This window comes from Penicilliopsis zonata (assembly GCF_001890105.1).
Source record: "Penicilliopsis zonata CBS 506.65 unplaced genomic scaffold ASPZOscaffold_7, whole genome shotgun sequence".
In the NCBI taxonomy this organism is placed as follows: domain Eukaryota; kingdom Fungi; phylum Ascomycota; class Eurotiomycetes; order Eurotiales; family Aspergillaceae; genus Penicilliopsis; species Penicilliopsis zonata.
The window spans coordinates 364,722-380,144 of record NW_019208917.1 but is presented as its reverse complement, the minus strand read 5'-3'; the positions used below and the strand labels follow the sequence as shown (position 1 = coordinate 380,144).

General features: G+C 49.1%; 7 protein-coding genes and 1 non-coding gene across 8 annotated transcripts; 4 read left to right on the top strand and 4 right to left on the bottom strand.

Moving 5' to 3' along the window:
* The first annotated feature begins 1,275 nt into the window (after nucleotides 1-1,275).
* On the top strand, nucleotides 1,276-5,598 carry ASPZODRAFT_116991 (hypothetical protein). The gene is made up of 3 exons (XM_022721158.1): nucleotides 1,276-2,251; nucleotides 2,348-4,945; nucleotides 4,997-5,598. Exons 1-3 carry the CDS (start codon nucleotides 1,552-1,554, stop codon nucleotides 5,239-5,241), a joined length of 3,543 nt encoding a protein of 1,180 aa, XP_022580986.1. The 5' UTR covers nucleotides 1,276-1,551; the 3' UTR covers nucleotides 5,242-5,598.
* A 200-nt stretch (nucleotides 5,599-5,798) lies between these two features.
* On the top strand, nucleotides 5,799-7,451 carry ASPZODRAFT_66773 (hypothetical protein; the record flags this gene model as incomplete). Its single annotated transcript, XM_022729397.1, has 3 exons — nucleotides 5,799-6,599; nucleotides 6,676-6,837; nucleotides 6,897-7,451. 3 exons carry the CDS (start codon nucleotides 5,799-5,801, stop codon nucleotides 7,449-7,451), a joined length of 1,518 nt encoding a protein of 505 aa, XP_022580985.1.
* A 273-nt stretch (nucleotides 7,452-7,724) lies between these two features.
* Nucleotides 7,725-7,829, bottom strand: ASPZODRAFT_t74. Its single transcript has one exon. It is a non-coding gene; the product is annotated as a tRNA-Phe (tRNA).
* Nucleotides 7,830-8,532: 703 nt separating this feature from the next.
* Nucleotides 8,533-9,219, bottom strand: ASPZODRAFT_142288 (hypothetical protein; the record flags this gene model as incomplete). Its single annotated transcript, XM_022724838.1, has 2 exons — nucleotides 8,533-8,546; nucleotides 8,592-9,219. 2 exons carry the CDS (start codon nucleotides 9,217-9,219, stop codon nucleotides 8,533-8,535), a joined length of 642 nt encoding a protein of 213 aa, XP_022580984.1.
* A 328-nt stretch (nucleotides 9,220-9,547) lies between these two features.
* On the top strand, nucleotides 9,548-10,051 carry ASPZODRAFT_2129495 (hypothetical protein; the record flags this gene model as incomplete). The annotated part of the gene is made up of 1 exon (XM_022727833.1): nucleotides 9,548-10,051. The coding sequence occupies one exon, from the start codon at nucleotides 9,548-9,550 to the stop codon at nucleotides 10,049-10,051; it is 504 nt and encodes a 167-aa protein (XP_022580983.1).
* Nucleotides 10,052-10,181: 130 nt separating this feature from the next.
* Nucleotides 10,182-10,790, bottom strand: ASPZODRAFT_2129494 (hypothetical protein; the record flags this gene model as incomplete). Its single annotated transcript, XM_022727832.1, has 1 exon — nucleotides 10,182-10,790. The coding sequence occupies one exon, from the start codon at nucleotides 10,788-10,790 to the stop codon at nucleotides 10,182-10,184; it is 609 nt and encodes a 202-aa protein (XP_022580982.1).
* A 727-nt stretch (nucleotides 10,791-11,517) lies between these two features.
* ASPZODRAFT_142285 (hypothetical protein) lies at nucleotides 11,518-12,804 on the top strand (the record flags this gene model as incomplete). The annotated part of the gene is made up of 1 exon (XM_022724837.1): nucleotides 11,518-12,804. One exon carries the CDS (start codon nucleotides 11,518-11,520, stop codon nucleotides 12,802-12,804), a length of 1,287 nt encoding a protein of 428 aa, XP_022580981.1.
* A 2,014-nt stretch (nucleotides 12,805-14,818) lies between these two features.
* Nucleotides 14,819-15,111, bottom strand: ASPZODRAFT_16229 (hypothetical protein; the record flags this gene model as incomplete). The annotated part of the gene is made up of 3 exons (XM_022726570.1): nucleotides 14,819-14,927; nucleotides 14,981-15,063; nucleotides 15,106-15,111. The coding sequence occupies 3 exons, from the start codon at nucleotides 15,109-15,111 to the stop codon at nucleotides 14,819-14,821; spliced, it is 198 nt and encodes a 65-aa protein (XP_022580980.1).
* Between the last annotated feature and the right edge of the window lie 312 nt (nucleotides 15,112-15,423).

Below are 15,423 nucleotides of genomic sequence, written 5' to 3'. Positions count from 1 at the left end.
TTCATTTCATTGCTGTATAGAATATATGTGATTTGGAATACATTTGGTTCCTATCTGAGCTCTAGGTATAGAAGAGATCGGTAAACGACAGTCCGCTATCCCTTAGCGACTGTATTCAACTCGGAATATACTCTCTTGCCATGTCCCCCAACTTTCATGTACGATGTATCGCTCTAGGCGAGTGATCGTCACCTATGAGATATAGAGCAGAGGTGTTGCGAGTCTGGCCTGAGGATGGTATTTGGCTTGCACTTGATTGTCAACAATTGATTGAGATGAAATCATTAACGAGCCGATAGCCAGATGATCGTCTCCCTCTTCCGGGTCGAAGATACCTGGTATTATTTGCAACCATTACGTTCTCCGTGGGTATAGTACACTCGCATGTGTCGAGCCAGAACGGCAGGTAATATAGGGATTCGAGCTCTATCGTCGTCGGTCATAATAAGAAAAGGAAATGGAAGAGAGTACATGTAATATGAAGTCTTTCGCTTCTTGTTTCGCAGTTTAGTTGCCTCTGAAAGGGTCACAATAAGACCAGTACGTAAACGTGCATCTTTTATACCAGACTATATATATTGGAGAGGTGGAGAGGGGAAGATCCGTGTGAGCAACTTTTATAGGAGGAATATGGCTGCCTAAATGTATAGGTCTAATATGGCAGCTTTATCTCCCACTAAACTATTCACCATAGTATACTATTCACTGTGTAACTACTACTAGATAGTTAGTACCTACCTAGGGTAGGTAGGACACTCTATATGTGTCTCAAAGCAGTTAGTATAGGCTAACCATATCCGGCTAGCTGCCTGTCATCGCATAAAGAATAGTCCGCTCCGCCCTCGGACACCGGAACGCGAAAAACTCCGAAAAAAACTAGACCACAGTGGATGAAGCCAGAGACGTCAGTTTTGCTGGTCGAGACTTCGGAGTCTGCCACCGGCCAATCAGGCGCCATGGCAGGATCTGGGATTTCTTGGAAGTTGGCAGGCGCCGTTGCGGGAGATTGAGAGTCGGAGACTCCAAGGGCCAGCCAGACTGGAAGGCGTTTGCGTGTCAGGAACCAGGTTCTGGAACCATCGCCTGGGGCCCAATTTCGCCTCCTCCCTCTCGCTCTCCACATTCACCAAAAGAGATCTCTTTTTTCTTTTCACTTTTCTGTCCATCATGTTGCGCTGTCTCAAGGCGTGCCGCCGAGGTGCCCAGCGTGATGCATGAGAGCGCAGAGTATGTGATTGCAGTTCCTCACCGGTCGTCCGTCATGGAGCAGGAGCGGGAATTCCACAAGTGAGTTGCTTCCCCCCTTTCTTTTTGTGTGGAAAATAGTTCCTGTTCCAAGGAGGAGTTCGAGTCTAACTACTAGGGCGATGTTCCAGGTACTACCAGCTGCCGGATCGCCCAGGTCTTCTGGATCTGCCGCCGAGATCGAGGTCAGAAGGATTGGAGACGGCGGGTGCTGGCAGCAACGAGCCCCTGCCTCAGTCCTCCCGCGATACTACTCTCACTGCCTTGGCCCAGCTGGGTGCCTTGAGGTTGGACGCCCGCCGGTGTATGATCTCCTTGTTCGACCGCCGCCAGCAGTATATTCTTGCCGAGGCAACTAAAACGCTCAGCCTGCAGGATGACGGGGTCCATCTGGACGGCGACGCTCTGTGGCTGGGCACCAGTGTCATCAATAGACAGGATGGAGTCTGCCAGTATGTCACCGACAATACCAGTCTCAATGCCGGCAAGGATAGCGGATGCTCCGAAGGCGACTTTGCCTTTGTGGTGCCGGATCTGTCCAAGGACGATCGCTTCAAAGACCGTTCCTACGTCGTCAACGCACCCTACCTGAGATTCTACGCCGGTGTGCCCATCTTCAGCCGCAGGGGAATCACCATCGGTGCCTTTGCCGTCAGTGACCCCAGGCCTCGTGAGAATGGTCTCGACGCCCACTTGCTACGCTTCATGAAGGACACCGCAGCCACCATCATGAACCACTTGGAGATGGTTCGCCATCGAGAGCAGAACCGTCGTGGCGCAAACATGATCGCTGGCCTCGGCAGTTTTGTCGAGGGTCGTGCCGTGTATTCGGAGTCACACCACCGGCGTAACAATAGTAACGGCACAGACGATGGAACCGGTAGCACGGGGGGATATCGACACAGCCGCAAGGGCCCATCACCACTATTACCGCCAGCATCGCCTTACAGCAAAGCAAACTCGTCTCCCAGGGAGTCCTCGAGTTATCCATTCCCGTTTGTGTCAGGTAAGGATGAAACGCTCCATCCTCACTGGGGCGAGAAAATAAAGAAATAAAAAAAAAAAAAAAAAGGCAAAAAAAGCAAAACTGACCACCCTGCAGATCGCACTCTGTTGGACATCCCCTCGCGGATTTCATCCTCGCGAGCAACCCACAAGGATGACACTTTGTCAGCGGGTAGAAAAACGATCTTCGTGCGAGCAGCGAATATCATCCGAGAATCTCTCGAAGTTGAAGGCGTGGCCTTCTTGGACGCAGGGGCAGGGTCTTATACCGACCTAGAACAAAACACCGATGACAGAGCATCCGATCCCGAAAGCAGTGGCTCCGGAGATATCAATTCGGGGAGCGAGCGCGAAGGCAACAACCATACACACTCTTCAGCCACCGAAACGGACGACGCGGGCAACTGTACAGTCCTTGGCATGTCTGTCTCCTCCGAGCATCACACCGACTCAGGCGATGATCTAGCAGATCAGGGCTCTATGCGGGAATCCTTACTCAAGATCTTATTACGAAATTACCCTCGCGGCGGAATCTTCAACATTGATGAAAATGGTTCGATCTCCTCCAGCGAAGGCAGTGACACTGCTCCGGGGAGCACAGTGACCCGTGATGTGATCGGTCGCCGCCAGGACGGGTCTCAGACATTCGAACAGTGGTCACGGCACAAAAGGGTCAAAGGCAGCCTCAAGGAAGAGAACAAGGCAATTCTCAAAGCCTTCCCGCGAGCCCGGAGCATTGCCCTTTTTCCGATGTGGGACACGCGGCGCAACCGGTGGTTCGCTGGCCTATTTGTCTGGACCACATCCTCGCGGATCTTCAGTTTGAGTGGCGAGGTGGCGTACCTGTACGCCTTCTCCAACAGTATCATGGCCGAGATCGATCGGTTTGACGTGGAGCTGTCCAACAAAGCCAAAGCGACGCTGGTCAGTAGCATCTCTCATGAACTCCGCAGCCCGTTGCATGGCATCCTCGGAAGCACCGAACTCCTGAGTGACTCGTCGTTGACACCGTCTCAACACGCCATGGTTCACACCATCGAACACTGCGGTCGCACCCTTCTCGATATCATCAACAACATGCTGGATTTTGCGAAGATTAACGACTTCCTGCGCAAGTCTCGCCGTTCCCGGCGGAAGAAAAAGAACCACCTTCCTGCCAGGTCACAGATACCGGTACCTCTAGGATCGAAGACAACACCTGTCAATGGTATGATCAATCTCATCTCCGATGTCCAGCTCGACATGGTGCTTGAAGAAGTGGTGGACAGTATATTTGCCGGACATTGTTTCTACACCGGGAACACTTCGCGCTCCAGTCTCCTTCGCATACCGGAGAAGGCTGGCGACCTTTCTGGCGACTTTGTCCGGACACAGAGCATGCCATCGTTCAACGAGTCTCTCACCATCATCTACGAGGTGGACCCTGGCATCGAATGGATCTTTGAGACAGAGGCCGGCTCCTGGCGGAGAATACTCATGAACCTGTTTGGGAATTCAATGAAATACACCCGAGAGGGCTATATCCTGGTCTCCCTCAAGGCATCCCCCGTTCCACAGGTATCCAAACAAAAGGGGTACCATCTTGCAGACACTCCAAAGACGGAGATGCAGCGTGTGACTCTTGTCGTCAAGGACACCGGCCAGGGTATCGAAAAGGAATACTTGAAGAACGGCATTTTCAAGCCCTTTTCCCAGGAGAATACTCTCTCGCCAGGCAGCGGGCTGGGCCTGAGCATTGTGCACCACACCGTGCACTCGATGAATGGCAAGATCGACATCACATCTACGAAAGGCGTGGGCTCAGAGATCACAGTGAGTATTGACTTGCCGTTTGTCGGGTACTCTCGCGTCGCAGGAGGTGATCAAACTGCACTAGCGGAGATTAAAGAAGCGAAACGGAAAGCCAGCGGCAAATCTATCGGCCTCGTGGGCTTTGATTCATCGGCCGGTGTCGATTCCGAAGCTCGGGGCCTGCTTCGGTCGTCGCTGACCCGGCTGTGTCAGGAGCAGTTCGGTATGCATGCGTCCGTTGTTTCGTTGACATCCAATGATCCTGTTCCCTGTGACCTCTATCTGGTCAATAGATCCGAGCTGGATCTACTTGATAAATTTAGGAGGCTGCCAGGCACGGAAGACTCGCACCCGCCCGCGCCGGCAATTGTCATCTGTCCAACCCCTCAAACCTCGCAGCAGCTGTCTACCAGGCTGGATCAGCCACATAAGTCGGGACCGATAGACAAGTACATCACTCAGCCATGCGGTCCGGGAAAGCTAGCCAAGGCGCTCCTCTCGGTCATCCAAGACCAAGATCAACGCCCCCCTGCCTCTTCCGAGGTAGGAACAGAGGACAGAGCGAGACCCCGCGTTGTAACATTCGACTTGAAGGACGATTTTGCCGTGGCCGAGACTGTGGTGCAGGCCAAAAAGGCCGTGGACCCGGTGACCATCACGACGGTGCCGATAGACGATCCCAGTCCCGGCAGTAGTCCTCCAGAGACAGTCTTGGTCCAACAGGTCCAGGTCGCAAGCAAACCGGTGCCAACAGTCCTGCTTGTTGACGACAACGACGTGAACCTCAAGCTCCTGGTTGCTTTCATGAAGAAGGCGAAACTAGCCTATATGACTGCCACCAACGGGCTGGAGGCATTGGAAACCTTCAAGGCGAATCCGAACATAATCAAAGTCATTCTCATGGGTAAGAACGTTCTGTAAATGTTCTTAGTGTACTGTTCTAACGACGGCACAGATATCTCCATGCCCGTCATGGACGGTCTCGAGGCGACGCGGGAAATCCGATTCTTCGAGAAACAGTACCGAGACACCAACAACGCCCCTAAAAAACCGCTGGAACCAGCCGTCATCATCGCCCTGTCGGGACTGGGCAGCGCTGCTGTCCGCCAGGAAGCGACGAGCTGTGGGTTCAATCTGTTCCTCTCCAAGCCTGTTCGCTTCCGGGACCTCCTTCGGCAGATTGAGGATTATGTCAAGTAAATCAGTTCTTGGTTTGGTTGTAGCGGAGTTCTCTCCTGTGTTAATACCTGTTTAATACCTGTTTGATATGCCTTTCATACCATATACGTGTCTGGTCGTTACATACCAGTTCTTGAATATGATCTCTTCTATCAAATCTTGTGGGGATTTCTCTCTTCCTTATATTTTCCTCTTAAACATATGCCTGTGTGTATATGTATTATGACCACATATGATATAAAGGTCTAGAGCAGACGTGGATGGGGTTGAGATAGACTTACCATATTATTAGGGTTTATATCTAATTATATAGACAGTTCCTTTCACAGTACAGTGAACAGAATAGCAATATATATATAGTGGTTTGACGCTACTGAGGTAAACTTATCCTGGACCTTTTCAAATCTATTCAATATAATAATAGATCATCTATCAATCTAAAGATAAAAAGAATTATAATGTGATGTAAGGGATATAGAGTCATAAAATAATGCAATCTCCTGCATAATGGCGTGACCCCCCTCTTTATCTCCTCATTTCTCCTCTTCCCCTCTTCTCTCTCTCTCCACCACCACAACATGTCTCAGCACTTTCAACCAAGCGATGAACGCTCGCCGCTTCTTCAGCAGCAGCCAGAAGAAGCCCGCGAAGATGAGACCGGCTTCTCTCGCAATCTCGGGGCCTTCGAGGCGTTCGGGATCGTCGTCGGCATCGTGATCGGCAGCGGCATCTTCACCTCGCCCGGCTCGATTGACGCCAACGTGCCCTCGCCCGGCGTCGCTCTGCTGGTCTGGCTGGTTGGCGGTCTGCTGGCGTGGACAGGCGCCAGCACCCTCGTCGAGCTGGGCACCGCCCTGCCCGGCCAGGGCGGCGTGCAGCCGTACCTGCGGCACGTCTACGGCGACGCGCTCGGGTTTCTGGCGGCGTGGACGTGGATCGTGGCTGTTATGCCTGCTTCGCTGGCCATCCTGAGTCTTGTCTTCGTCGAGACCATCTACACGGCGGCTGGCATCACGGACCAGGCCACGCGTCTCTCGCACAAGCTGTTCGCCATCCTCGTCTTGATCGCGATCGGCGCGGCAAACTCCATCAGCACCAAAGTGAGCACTCGCCTGAACGGGTTCTTTGTCGGGACGAAATTCATCACCATACTCGCCGTCGTGGTGGGGGGCATTGCTGTCGTCTTGCTTCATCTGTCGGGTGTGGAGGACGATTCGGTGCCCACGGACTGGTACAGCAGGTCGTGGTTTGACGCCAGAAACACCACCGCGCCAGACGGTAAGGAGATCGACTGGGAGGAGCTGTCGGGGTGGGAGCTGCTGGGCCATTTCTCTACAGCCTTGTACGGGGCCTTGTGGGCGTATTCGGGATGGGATAAGGTGGGGGGTTTTTTTTTTTGCTTTCTCCAGGGGACATAGAAGACACACGGGCACTCACATATTCACGAAATAATAGGCAATGTATATCACCGCGGAACTATCACAGCCAGCGCGACAGCTGCCTCTTGCCATCAATACCGCCGTTCCTGTCATCATCCTGTGCTTCATTGCGGCGAACACAGCCTACTACATCCTTCTCCCGTGGAGTGTTGTTTCCACGACTGATAGCGTGGCAGTAGTAAGTCGTTGGAAAGGATGCTGTATAGGTCTAAGTACATAATATTAACTGTCTGATAGACGGCCATCACGCACCTTCTTGGCCCAGGCTTTGGTATTCTGGCTGCCGCTCTCATCTGTCTGGTCGTCGCAGGGTCTCTGCTCGGCAACTCCTTCGTTGTAGGCCGCATGATAGTCGCAGCGGCGAGGTCGAACTGGTTCCCCCCGTTTCTGGGTTATATCGGCCATGTCTTCCCCAAGACTCACTCTAATCATCTCTCCGATGAATCGACCGAGCAGTCCGACACACCCTTCAACGCCATCATCCTCTCTACGATCCTGCCCATCCTGTACATCCTCTGGGGCAACTTCCGCGCTCTCCTCACCTTCACCGGGCTGGGCGAGTATTCCTTCTTCTTCCTGACGGTGCTCGGGGCGATCATCCTGCGGTTCCGGGATCCCGACCTCCCTCGCCCCTATAAACCGGGGCTCTGGATCCCCGTCATCTTCGCGGTGGTGAGTTTCCTGGTCACCGCGCGGGGAGCTGTCTTTGCACCCGTGCAGGCCTTGGTTCTGATTGCTCTCTGGTTGATCGGTCTGGGGTTTTATTCGATAAGAAAGCGTTGGATAGGGTAGTGTTTATGCGTAAACAGAAGTACTTTGAAGGAATCTCAATTAGCCCGCCTAAATTAGATGCATAGTCAAGAATAGAAATCGTATACAGTTAAAGTCAGTAGGATAAGATCATCTCTTGTATACGCAATTTTCTCGACCGGCTTCGTCTACCAAAATCGAAACATCATGGAGGATCTTCTGCCGATGCTCTGTTCAAATTATATCCAGGTCTTACAATTAACCATCACAAGAATCAGAGATAGAAAAATAGTAGAAAAAATTGGAAGAAAAAGATGGGATGAGCCGGGATTGAACCAGCGACCTTTAGATGACACTTTGGTGTTACTTGGCTGAAGTTACCACTTCAGTCTAACGCGCTCCCAACTGCGCCATCATCCCGTGATGGAAATCGCCTCTACTTCAATCTATATGAGCAGTATATTAACCTTCTAGTTCATAGACAACGTATTGTATGCAGAGTAATCAGATGTTAATAAACCTCAACATAAGAGTAAAGACCATAAACACATACTCATAGCTCTTTCTTTCGACTGATGATCCCTCCAAGCCTATCAGATACATCACTTGTGCTATCATTTGGAATTTCGCAATTGAAAGACGGTCCGAATTCAAGATCATAGAGGAATGTGTCGGTGTGAGACGATGGTGGTTGGACTCGATCTAGAAACCTATCAGTGGGGCCGTGCGCAATCAATATATCGTCCACTACTATAAAGTCACTCTGGACACGTCAATTGTCTACCTCTATATACCCAGTAGGACGGGATAGTGGCCGAGAAGAAATCCCATAGACGGCGAGAACGCTCATGGAGATCGGATAAAATATCCTTAAGAACTGGTAGGGCAGATATCAACTGTGCAATGGTTTGTATGAATGAGAGAGAAAGCTCTAGAGCTGGCATCTTGATATATGTGAATAATATAGAGGGAGTAGAAGATATGTAAGTCTAATATTAGTCTTATAATTTATAAGGCATATACTATAGCAATTGCCTATAACTTATATCTATTACTAGATAAGTTCTAATTAGTGACCTAATTTCATATAATGCACCACAGGAGATGTAGGTATAATCTATATTCACCCACTAGAGACTACAGCATAATATATAAGTATAATAAAACTACTGTACTACTCACCATTAAAAAGAGTACTAAATACATAAGCGGCATCATCCTCAAACATCTTGTCAAGTAAAAAGTCTGCTTTGAGGCCTATTTTCTGTGCACGAGTCACTATATCCGCCTCAAACTGGCTGAGCAGGGGGTCCAACATTGTCTGCACGTCTATATTACTGGGAGAGGTGGTATATGCCTTGACAAGCTCTCTCGACAGAAGCAGCGAATCCCACATGGCGGAATTGACTCCCTCTCCATTCGGTAGCATCAGATGGGCGGCATCTCCGACCAGCGTGACGCCGGCGTGGTGGTTCCAGGAGTGTCCATGCGGGAGAGTATACAGCGGCCGGAGATCAAGTGTGCTGTTGTTTATATTGATATCTACCTCGTATGCGGCGGCGATGATCTCTTTGACCGAATCGTCAAATGTGCCAAACAACTTCTCGTCGCCCAGGATCCTGTCTCTTGCGGTTGATACCGTCAGATCGGCCGTTTCCTCCAGCGTCAGCCAGAGATACACACGGCAGGAATCGAACGCTCCTCGCTGCGTGATGAGAACATGGTGATTCCCCAGCGCAAAGAATGAGCCAGATCCTACCAGCTGTGCAAGATGAGGATACCTGTCTGTGATCCTCTCAATAGTCAACATTCGAGCCCGACATGGAGGATCAAATAGAATATGTATAGACTGTCTGTAATACTGTAATGGTACGTTCGGGCCCGAATCCCGAGCTGCCTGAGGCATCTTCTCATCTTCTCCTCATCTCATCTCATCTTCTCATCTCATCTTCTCATCTTCTCATCATCTAAAAGAATACACCAACTCTGGCACATCTTCGTCGAGAACATTGATCCTCTGACCAAGATCGTCCACGTACCAACGTTACAACCCGTCGTTGATCAGGCTGCAAGGAGCACAAAGACCATCACCCGCAGCTTTTCTGCCTTCTATTTACTATATACAGCACAGAGGAAGAATGTCTACAGCTACTCGGCGAGGCACGGTGTATCCTTCTACCTCGGTACATCGCCGCTACCAAGACGTCGCTTTCCAGAGCCGGGTTCATGGGCACCACCAGCGTCTTCTCGAGCAGCATGGCATGCTACAGGCCAACCCCCAGATCAGACGGTTTGCATGGTACGCCCCGTATTTTCAAGTATGGCATCCCATCCTGTACGTCCTTGACACTCTCCACGCCGAACCAGACCATAAAGACGCAGAAAAGGCGTGGCGGTATATACAGTCTGTGTATGAGAGGAACCCGTCTATGATATGGGATATGAACCGACCGGTCCATCTCGCCATGAGGAATGCGTGCTTAAAAGCATATGCCGTGAGGAATACCCAGCTGGAGCTTCTGTTTATCGCTCAGCTTCAAAGGCCTGTTGATATGAAAGAGATGGAGTTGAATGATGGGATGCTGGATTTGGAAAGTATTTTTGAAGATGATCTCTTCAGAAATGCTCTCTTCCATATCTAAACAACCATGAGGTGGCTGTAAATAGAGTCCCTGTCTGTGGTCTGTGCCCTATGGATGCTTCGTTCACATCCGACTAATATCATCGAGTGGTATTGAGGTATACTCAATATATATAAGTAATTATATAAATCTATCTAGGAATCAGAGCAGGTGTGTACCCCCCCTCCTGTGCATGCAACAGCCCCTTATTCACAGCCAGCTGCACCCTGAGTCTCTCCCAAGAATCTCCCCCCTCGAGTCCCTCACGGCCAGTGTCGAGATCGAGGGCGAGACGTCTCCCCGTGTGGAGAGACTGCTGCAACAAGACGAGCAGAAGGAGGATGTTGACAACCAATACGGCGAAGATGTAGACTGGTTTCCCGATATGGAGGGCCTCGACAGTTGCACGGGCGTCGAGAGAAAGCTGGACGTCGTCTGCGATGGCCAGCTGGGCGCTGCCGAAGCCGACGAGGATGTCGTCCAGCACGGAGGCGAAGAAGTCTTCCACGGAGCTGAGCGTGATGGAGTCCTCGCTCTGGCTGTCGTCGTCGTCGGCGATGCGGCGTGCCTCGCGGTTGCGCAGCATGCTGTCGGGCGTCGCTCGACGCGCAGACGCGTGCTGTACAGCGTCGCCGTGGAAGGCGTGGTTTCGCAGTAGCACCAGCACGACGGACACGGCGCTGGTGACGATCAACGGGGCAAAAGTGCGTGAGAATGTCTGTTGGAATGACTGACGCCCGACAAGTTCTGTGTCGGCCATTTCAGAAGACAGAGACGGGCTGTGACATGGTTTTGTGAGGCCATTAGGGGGGTGCGAGGTCTAAATGTGTTTGCGAAATACGAGGCATCCCTGCACGAGGCTGAAAAGTGCATTATCATGTGTAGAAGCCTATAGACAAGACAAGAAGGGGGTAATTATCTTAGTATATTATATGATTCCAGACAGTCTGATGGAGGGTAAGTGGAATCACTAAAATCATGCTTTAGACCTTAAGTAAAGAGAGATACTTTTATTATATATTGCAATAATACTATTATAAATAGACTCTTATGGTGATTTCTTAGAGCCTTTTAATTATTATAAATAATATCTAGATCTAATGCTAAAGGACCCTTAATCAAAACTTATCCTTCACCCATCTTTATGGAATCTTAGTATCTAGTGTCTTTGACTATAACTAGTCTTCTACTCAACCCCTTAGCTGCCAAATATGCATAATTACAATATGAGAAATAACTAGTAAACTTGTAAAGTTCTTTATGACTCTCCTCCCCCCTGTCACAATAATTCCACTATCCCTACAGTGATTAGGATGTAGACTGGCCAACTCACACCACTATATGGTCTGATTGGCTGGCCGCCCCTGCAAGCATCAAGCCTCAGAAGTGGGATGTTCTATTTATTCAGCCTTCCTTTCTCCTCTTTTACTCCCATCGATTACCAAATTATGGAAGTTCCAGCTAGCCCACCCTCAAAATCAGCCATCATGTCTGAAGCTACGTCGCAGTTGGAACAGTTAGACCTGGAGTCGAAATCCGACCACTCAAAGTCGGACTCGACCAGCTCTCTATCGGACTCGACCAACTCTCAATCGGACTCGTCGACTCTTGTTTATAGCCAGGAGCCTTTTGAGACCTTCAAGCTGCGGGCTCTGAAGTTATGTGAAGCCGTGCTGGGCGCTGCTGCCAGTGGCGAGGTTTCAATCGAGCGCATGCGCGGAGGAGGCTTCAACAGGGTCATTGCCGTCTCGGTGGCCGGTCATGAAGATGGAAACCAAGAATCCGTCGTCAAACAGTACATCCTCCGCATCCCACGGTTTGAGATCCGGCAGATAGTCGATGATCTTGCGCCCCTCCAATTACTTCGGCAAGAATCAACCATCCAAATCCCACATGTCGTCAAATTCGACGCAACCCAATCCAATGCCCTGGAACAACCATACATGATCATGATGCGTATTTCTGGTTCGCCTCTTTGGCCAGGCTACCCTGACCTGTCCCAGGAATTGAAATGCGCCATTGCAAAAGACCTTGGCGCGGTCTACTTGCAGTTACATTCGATCAGAAGTGTTACAGCGGGCAGAATCACCTCTTTGCCTTGTCCGGAAGATCCATCCAAGGACTCGTTGAGAATCCAGCCCTTGGATAGACCAGCAGCGACTGACTCAACCGTGCCGTATGAGAAGGGACCTGCAGCACAGACGGTTTTTGACACAATCCATGCAATTCTCCAACATCAAAAAGACCTGGCTACTGCTATGAATCCAAGCGCAGCTTCATTCAGAATCGAGTTATATGATCAGTTTCTGACCATAGCATCAGAGATGGATGCCCTGGGCATTCTGGCTGAGAGTGGAAACTGTCTTTGCCACCGCGACTTGGAGCCTCGCAATATCATGGCACATGCGCAAGGCATCAGTGGCATCCTTGACTGGGACAGTGCAATCTTTGCTCCGCTTGTGATGTCTTGCGCTCCCCCAATGTGGCTATGGGCATGGAATGAGGAGGATGAGGAGGATGAGCGGCTTGCAGGAGACATTCCCTCAGCGCCTGAATCCCGCCAACTGAAAGAACTGTTTGAACAAGCGGCTGGCCCAACCTATCTTCGGTTTGCGTACGGGGCTCAGTATCGACTAGCTCGGACACTCATTCACTTTGCTATTGATGGAATACAGGTAGCTGAAGACTTGGATAGAGCTGACCTGCTTCAGAGTGAGTGGGATGAGGTACGAAAATTGTTGGAATCGGCAAAGGTTGCCAAAGAGGATGAATAGCTGAACCAAATGCTTCTAGCCTACTGCCGATGTGTTCTCTGGTCAGGCTTCTTTCTATCTTAACTAGTCGAAGATAACTCGTTGGTTTTGCGGATCTGAGCTGAATAGAGGGACAAGTATTTCCTGGCAAACCCTTATTGGTAAAATGTCTTTAGAGCTCTCTCGGTACTTTAAGATATCGCCTGGAGTGTACAGTCTACATGGGGCATAGATATGGTTGTACAGTAAATTGAAGATGATTGTGTGTAGGTTGCTGAAATATATATGATCATTAAATATGAAAAGAGTTAATACATTAAAGGGACCAAGAGAAAGAGATGTCTTATTCTGGAAGTCAATGAACTGGTCAAGATATTATATATCAGATTCATAATAGCCTTTAAATAATCCAATCGGCTCAAAAATAAGATAAAGCCCTGAGCTTATTCCTCAAATGAAAGGATCTTGGTTGATAGGCTCCTGGTTGATAGGCTCCTGGTTGATAGGCTCTGGTTGATGAGCTCTTTGTTGTCGGGCTCTTTGCTGTTCGGCTCTTTCCTCCTGGAGTCTTTCTTGCTGGGCCCTTCGTCGCCGGGAATTTGATTGGTATTCATCTGGGTTGCTTTCCCTTTGTCTTTCTGCTTCCCTTTGTGCTGTTTCTTCTTTCATTTGTCTTCTCTCTTTGAATCCATCCCGGCTAGATATTTTATTCATTAAAATAACTCATGACCATTATAGTATAGGTAATCATACCTTTCACATTTTGGGCATTCTTCAGTATTTAAATGAGGGAGTTCATGCTCACTGCATAGAGTCTGATGTGCAGCGCAAATATTATTAGCTTTTCGGCAGTTTCCCTTACTTCTCAAAGGGCAATGAAAACGAGTTGTTCTTTTGTCGTTCTTTGGTATGATAATAGATAGATATAAATAAGAAGCTTGATACTGGTCTAGAGTTTAGGACTGAGAAGGATGTTAAATATATAGAAAATGGCATATCATCTAAATGGCCTGCATGTATATAAAGCTCTTCCTGTTCCAATTCTAGCCTTTACGTCTGTCTCCTCTTCCAACATCTCAGCCAGCCTTCTCGGTCCTGAAACCAGTAAGCAGATGACACGCAAACCAATTCCTGCCTATGTGTCACCGCGCTCGCAAGGCTTCATGGCGGCCCTCAAGATTGGCTTACATTGATTGTTTGCCATGGTGCAAGGCGGAGTCTCGTAAGACAGCCCCTATGGAAGTATACTAATACAACCAGGGCTTGATGAACCTACGAGAGCCTGATTGAGGGATTTCTTTTTGCCTATCTGTAGCTAGGCTGGTTCAAAATGATGTCTAAACTCCGCCTCATACACCCTCTGGTGTAATGGAATCCGATACCCACTTCAAACACTCTCAGATAAATCTCATATGTGATATTTATTTCCGATCCCAAAGAAGATCTTTTCAGCTCTCATAGTACTAGGCAGCATTTACCATTGAGATACAGCCCTATACTTGCCTAAGAACAGCAAATGATTAGCATCAATCATGATGACCAACCATGCCAGTTCCTCATGTTTGCTATTGCAAACAACGTACCTCGTATATGTACGTTGACGCTTGGATTCCGCTCGGCTAACTCGGCATTCTTCGAAAAACTGTCTAGATATCAAGAATAGTGATTTTGATTGAAGCGTGATAGTTGACGGGAAGATGAAATCGTGTTGGCCTATGAGATTTATACAAGAAGCCGAATAATTGAGAAGGACCAAATCTAGATTAAGGCCCTGACATCGGCAGTTGCTGATATCCTATCTGCCGTCAGTATCACATCTGCACAGTTCCTTAATATATAGAATTGACTGTTTTCTAGACGTAATATGTAGTGTCAGCCATCAGGAATATGAATTATAGATAGATGAGAGATAGTAAGGTCATTGATCTTAGATTTCAGATCTTGGCCTTCATAGTTAATATCATAAGTATGAATATTGGTAAAGGCAGTCTCTGTTATACCATAGCTATATTCAATGAAAGATAACAATCCCTTTCTACCTCTTCTCTTCCTCAAGGGCGCGTTGAACTGCGGTGATCGTTTTATGAAAGCGCCACGGCTTCACCTTGGCCTCCAAAAATTCGTCCAGCTCGGCAGCGGACCGTCTATTAGATCTTGTCAGGGATTTTCATTTTAAAAGATATAGTGCAATACATACCCTGTTGTTTCGGGGATGAGAAGCCACATGCCCACGACAAAAGGGAGTCCCACGCCCGCATAGAACCAGCCGGTCTTGAGGCTCTAGTTCCACTGGTCGGTGTTGATTATGTATGGCACCAGGACGGCCATAATGACGCCCGCCACGCAGGTAAATGCTGCGGTAAAGCCGGCTGTGTAGGGTCTCGTCTTGGACCTGCTGAGCTGTCTCCGTCAACACTAGACATAGCCTAATCAGTGCAAACCTTAGATTGTCCTTATTGGAATGTGTCGCAATGCTAGAAGATAAAAGAGATGCTAATTTATTAGAATTTCTAATTAGATAGCTGGGATTAAGGTACAGAGGCTGAAGTAGGAATCCCTAACCCTAAGCCCTAACCCTAAATTATAAACTCTGCAAGATTCATTATTATGTCTAATGATATAAGGGCTTATTGGTAAGTT

What these genes read in the sequence shown, in the direction of transcription:
- ASPZODRAFT_116991 (XM_022721158.1), top strand. Translation starts at nt 1,552, where the DNA reads ATGATCTCCTTGTTCGACCGCCGCCAGCAGTATATTCTTGCCGAGGCA. An exon ending in TCCATTCCCGTTTGTGTCAG is followed by an intron (nt 2,252 to 2,347) that starts GTAAGGATGAAA and finishes ACCACCCTGCAG; the next exon opens with ATCGCACTCTGTTGGACATC. An exon ending in AATCAAAGTCATTCTCATGG is followed by an intron (nt 4,946 to 4,996) that starts GTAAGAACGTTC and finishes ACGACGGCACAG; the next exon opens with ATATCTCCATGCCCGTCATG.